General features: G+C 36.0%; 1 protein-coding gene across 1 annotated transcript; it reads right to left on the minus strand.

Annotated features, from left to right (window-relative positions):
• Window positions 1-1050: 1050 nt before the first annotated feature.
• LOC113660310 (cytochrome P450 1B1) lies at window positions 1051-4021 on the minus strand. Its single transcript, XM_047821337.1, has 2 exons — window positions 3859-4021; window positions 1051-3736 (listed from the first exon to the last, which is right to left on the minus strand). Exon 2 carries the CDS (start codon window positions 3722-3724, stop codon window positions 2144-2146), a length of 1581 nt encoding a protein of 526 aa, XP_047677293.1. The 5' UTR covers window positions 3725-3736; window positions 3859-4021; the 3' UTR covers window positions 1051-2143.
• Between the last annotated feature and the right edge of the window lie 1681 nt (window positions 4022-5702).

Consider the following 5702-nt stretch of genomic DNA (forward strand, 5'->3'; position numbering starts at 1 on the left):
GTTAAAGAAGTCTTTATCCTGGTCCTTGAAGCTTTGAACGATCAGCATTTTCAGTAGTGGTCAGGAAAGCTACTGTAAATTTGAAAGCAACGACTGCTCTCAACAGAGAGTGCAAATTATGTTAGTAGTAGCAACTGTTGCATAATGTGTGAGACTGAATTATTGCTCTTTTGAGTTCATTCTTAAAAATGAATCATTTAATTTCACAATCTCTGTCACAATGTGGCTCAATAAGAAACAATACATTTCCTAGTCTGACTGTCGGACTGAGGTATTTTCTTGTTATTGTTTCTGTTAAATTACACGCTATTTCCTCCAGAGACTGCGTAAAAAACAGGCGTTTGGATACAGTGGCCAAGTGAAGACCCTGACAGCTGCTTGTTTAAGTGAGGGAACAGATCTACAGGCAGGGATCTATGTAGAAAAAGAACATGTCCATGCTATTCCTTTATAATTATTCATTTTAAACCAAATTCTCTCACTGACAATGCTACAGTATGGATGGTTTTAGGTAGGACTCTGTAATCAAAATTTCAGGGATGAAATAGTTATAAAATCATTATATCATATATTTGATCATTTATATTTTTGTATCAATTCATCAGGTTAGAAAAGAATGTAAGGGTCTTTCAACCAAAAAAAAAAAAACTCTATATGAATACAGTGTCATTCATTGATGATTCAGTCAGTCATTTTCAGTAGTAGCTTTAACCTGGTCATGGTTGCAGAGGATCTGGAGTGTGTCCACTGTATAACAGTCACTATAGGCAGTAATACTTATATATAATGCTAATTTATCTGAGAATACATTCCATATACTGTGTAATGATTTAAATGTTTTGTTGTTTTAATTAATGCATTGAATGATGTATAACTGAGATTTGGTATAAGTCATTGCTTTATTATAAACTATGCAATAGCAGTATAAATACAAACAATATACAGTGAATCTGTAGCTCAAGTAACCTTGTAATGAGTGCAGTATTATAAAAGATATCTAGGGATACAGTATGAATTTAAGCCAAAAAAGAAAAATATTGTTACACATTGTTTTATATGGTTCCTTTTATTTAATTCACATTTCAATTAGCTTATTTTCAATTAGTATAAAGAAAGTGGAACAACAATGCATAAGTTATATGGCTGGTTGCTTGGACATTCAAAATAGTTTATTTCCTTGAATTCAAAACAGCTGAATGATTTTCTCAATACATGCAATTCATAATTAATGGCATTGCTTGCAGCAGCACTTTAAAAACATTTTTCATTATGAGTAATTTCCTGGAAACCAGTGCGAGTTGGTTGAAATGACAGGTGAAACATAAAAACAGGATTTAGAGGTAAAAGAGTAAGTAAGTAAGCCCACTTGGCCAAGATCTATTGTGGACACTTTCCATGAGAACTAAAAAAAATATATGTATTCACTGTAATGTATCCTGTTGACGCAAATCTCACTTACTGCATGATAATTATTAGATTATGTTTATTACTTTCTAAATATGTACACATTGTCAAGCTAGTTATTCTTTTATTCTGGATACAGTAGATGACCTTACACTTAAGGTAGATAATTATTATTTAAACAAACCTGAAATACATCAGTTATAATTACTCATAATCTTCATTTTATACAAGTCTTTATACAGAGCTGATTAAATCATATACATATACAGTAATCATAGAAACCAAAAAGAGGAACCTCAACCTATCAAGGCAGTTTTCTACAAGTCAACAATTCTTAAGTACATATTTTGATGGTGATAATGTGATATGATTTTGACAATAATGCACTGCTGAAAGTTTTTTTATATAGCTTATATTTTTTTCGACACAGTTTGATGAATACACAATATGAAATATTATACAAAATTTTAACCATGTAATCATGAATAGATAAAGACTGCCATAGTTCCTTTTTACTGCTAGATTATATGATGAACCTTTTTCCATTAATAAAAGATACACCTTGCAAAAAAAAAAAAAAAAGAGTGAATAGTCATTAAATATTAAATATACAGAATTAAACAGAATTTAGTGCTTCTTTAATAATACCCACTGTTAAATGTAATATATTTTAAAATATTTGAAAATGTCTTTGCTTGCATTGAGTCATAAAATCCAGGTGGACAATTAATTCTTTAAATTATGCCGGTGACACCAAGCCAAGGAGTTTCCCTCTTAGTTTGGCTGTGACTGTAAATTTCACAGGCTTCAGTGTTAACCCATATGAGCAGTCCATTGTGATAGTCTCAGAAGGGTTACTCTTGAATGTGCACTGATGAAGCAGGATGGCTAAGAACAAGAAGATCTCTGTCTTGGCAATCTGGTCACCAATACACCTCCTCTTACCTGTGGAGAAGATCATTACACTGTTGGTCAGGTCCTTGTTTAGCGCTCCATTTTCATCCAGGAACCTTGAAGGGTTGAAGATGTGTGGGTCCTGCCACTTCTGTGGGTCATGGTTCACAGACCACTGGTTGATAAATACCACTGTATCTTTGGGGATGTGGAAGCCATCAATAGTGACGTCTGTGGTGGTGGAGTGGGGGATGGTGACAGGCACAAAGCTAGTGTAGCGCATGGTCTCATAAATGAAAGCATCCAGGTAGACCAGGTTGATCTTGTCCTCAATTGAGGGTAGTCTATCACGACCAACAACTTTATCAATCTGCTCCTGGAGCTTGGTCTGCATGGCTGGGTACTTCAATAAGAACAGCAGCATCCACTGCATGACTGTAGATACAGTGTCCTGCCCTGCCCCAATGAGATCTGTCACTGTTCCCTCCACAAATTCTTTAGATAACATGTTATCTTTTCCATGTTCAATCACACTAATGATTGCATCACTCATATCTCTCGTTACATCTGGGTCATATGTGTCTCTGTGCTGAATAACTTTGTCCTTCACATAAGCAAAGAACTCATGATTGATAGTCTTGAAATTTTGGTAAACTGTTCGCACCGGGTTCGGAAAAGACTGAAGCCAAGGCATGACATCTACTAAGCTCCCAGCACCAACTGTCTCTCCAAACTTATCTACCCGGCCCAGAAGTGCCCTGAACTCTGGGTCATCATGCCCATAACGTTTTCCAAAGCAGAGAGCACAAATGACGTTAGCAGCGGCGACTGTAAATTCATGTGACGGATTGAAATAACATCTATCTGCACTCAGCCTGAGAAAGTTCTGAACCATGTCCATGGCCTCTGCAACAACATGCTGTTCAAAGGCCTTCTTGGTCTGGCTGTTAGAAGATGAGAATGCCCTTAAAGTAGACTGAGCTACTCTCCTGTGTGCCTTCCATTGTTCGCTGTAATTGCTGAACGTCATGCTTTTCCCACCTGATATCATTTGAAAGGAGATGAAGTTTGGTCTTCCTGCAAACTCTTTGCTATGTTGTATCAGAGCTTGTCGTATAGCTGTGTATCCATTCAGCACCACTATGTCATTGCAGCCCAATCGGATCTGGTAGACATTTCCATACTTCTTTGCAAGCCTGGAGAAAGTAATGTGAGGCATTTGCCCTAGTTGCATGGCATTGCCCACTAGTGGCCATGCAAAGGGCCCAGGCAGCCTTTTCTTGAGAGCAAGATTGCGGATCCATAGACAGGTCTCAAGGCAGCAGAGAAAAACGAAGGAAATGATGAGAGCTGGTTGGACTTGTCCACTCCATTCCTTTATAATGCTGCTTCCTTTCATGCCAAACTCACTCTCTGATAATGCCATCTCTTGATTCTGCTGTAAAATTCCAATTTTAATTTGAAGAACCAAAAATTTAAGTTATGTTTCAAAACATGATTCCTCAGCAGGCTGTTTAGGAAAGCAATAATACAAATAAAAGTTTAAAAAAAAAAACTCACAATGGATGATATCTTTCTCCTTTTTCCTTTTCTCAGTGATTAAAAAAAAACAATTAAACTTTGTAAGTTTTATCTTGGGTATATTCAGATATCTTCAATATTCAAGATACTATAAAGAATATATGGTGTTCTGACTTCTAGTCACTGAAAGTTGGTCTAGTGGAGCTGGAACACCAGCGTGTGTTATATATATGCTTCAAGCACAGGGGCCGGACTCGGTGTGGTTCTGTTCACTCCTCCCATACGTTTGGAGAGCTGCTTGTGTTACCTTTACGCACAAGTAACTCGCAGCACAAGAAAAGAGGAGGCGATGCCGAAGAGTTAAGTGTTGGTTCACGTGAATCCCGTAGGAATATTTGTAAATGCACATTTTCATGCCTGTGTCCGTATGGATACTTTTAGTTATTTTGCGCAAAAAGCAGAGTGGAACTGGTGGAAGTTCTCCGAACGAAATGCGCACACGGTTTGTTTCAGTCCTTTGAATTGTTCAAGACGCATAGATATATAATAAAGATTTCATCATATATAATAAATGTTCTATATTATGGTTTCATTTTCAGTATTATGCCTGTAAGAAATGTTTACAAATTTTATTCAAGCCTGAAACGCGTTCCTCATACAGATATGCATTACCTTTGTAAGGGTGTTTTGTTTAAAATGAACAACCGAAAACCGTATAAATGTTTGGGTAAACATAATTGTGACAATATCCTATGCATATGTTTTTCTGCTTTACGAACCTATTCGAGCGCTTTAGAAAATCCCCCACCCCAACCCCCACCTAACGTGATTATCCGCAGTGTCCTGTGCAAATAATAGTTACAGATGGGTGCGCATTTGTAATAAACCAACAAAAAGTGTTTCATTTCGACACTTCTAATAATTTGAGCATTTTAATACTGGAATTCATAAAAAAATACATTTTCAGGAAGTGTGAGAAATCATCCACTGATAATTATTAATCTGTTTTAATCACTTTTCTGTATGCATTGCATATTAATCCACCTATTGAGTCCAAACAGTATCTAAGGTTATAGTTTGTATATACTCTTCGTATATGTTGGTCAATGCCCTGTATACATAAAAAAAGTCCTCTGTTTCAAAGAATATCTATCCACAATAGATAACGTAAACTGATGCCATTTTTTAACTGTTATAATATTGTTTTACAGTGTATAAACTTATTGATGCAGCATATAAAGTAAATACTCTAAATTATTTCATAGCTTCTGGTTTATTAACATAAATAGGTATATTCACTGCTGGCACACTACTGTAGATTTAAGATTTTTGCCCTATGACATAATTCATATGATTATACATTAAAATTATACAGCATGGAATTTATTTCCCATGCAAATCACAGCCCTAACGGTTTGATTAACCCAACTGACAACTCAGATCCGAAGGTGAAACATTTCTTGCCTCATAGCCAGACATGAAATTAGTGTTTCTTGTACCTCAGCAGCTGTGAAGTTTATTTTTGTAGGGAGTTAATGGCTGTAATTGTGGATACTAAAACATTAACAGAGTGAGCCAATGAGTTTAGAGGAACAGAGCCATCTAGTAATCTTAACAATCACTCAATCCCTTTTACAAATGTGTGCGTGTGAGTGAGTGAGTGAGTGAGTGAGAGAGAGAGAGATTGCTTTATTCTTAAATTTAGTATTTAAACTGGTCTGATTAAAAAAGCTATGACAATCAGAGTACCAAATCATTCATAATGACCATACACCAGAAACAGCATGCTTCAGTTTAATAACATCTGTATCTCAAGGTTATCAAATCACCAGAAGGAAGTCAAGCTCAAAAAGCCTACTGTAGTGATGTTACTTACAAGTAAG

This window comes from Tachysurus fulvidraco, chromosome 12 (assembly GCF_022655615.1).
Source record: "Tachysurus fulvidraco isolate hzauxx_2018 chromosome 12, HZAU_PFXX_2.0, whole genome shotgun sequence".
NCBI classification, from domain to species: domain Eukaryota; kingdom Metazoa; phylum Chordata; class Actinopteri; order Siluriformes; family Bagridae; genus Tachysurus; species Tachysurus fulvidraco.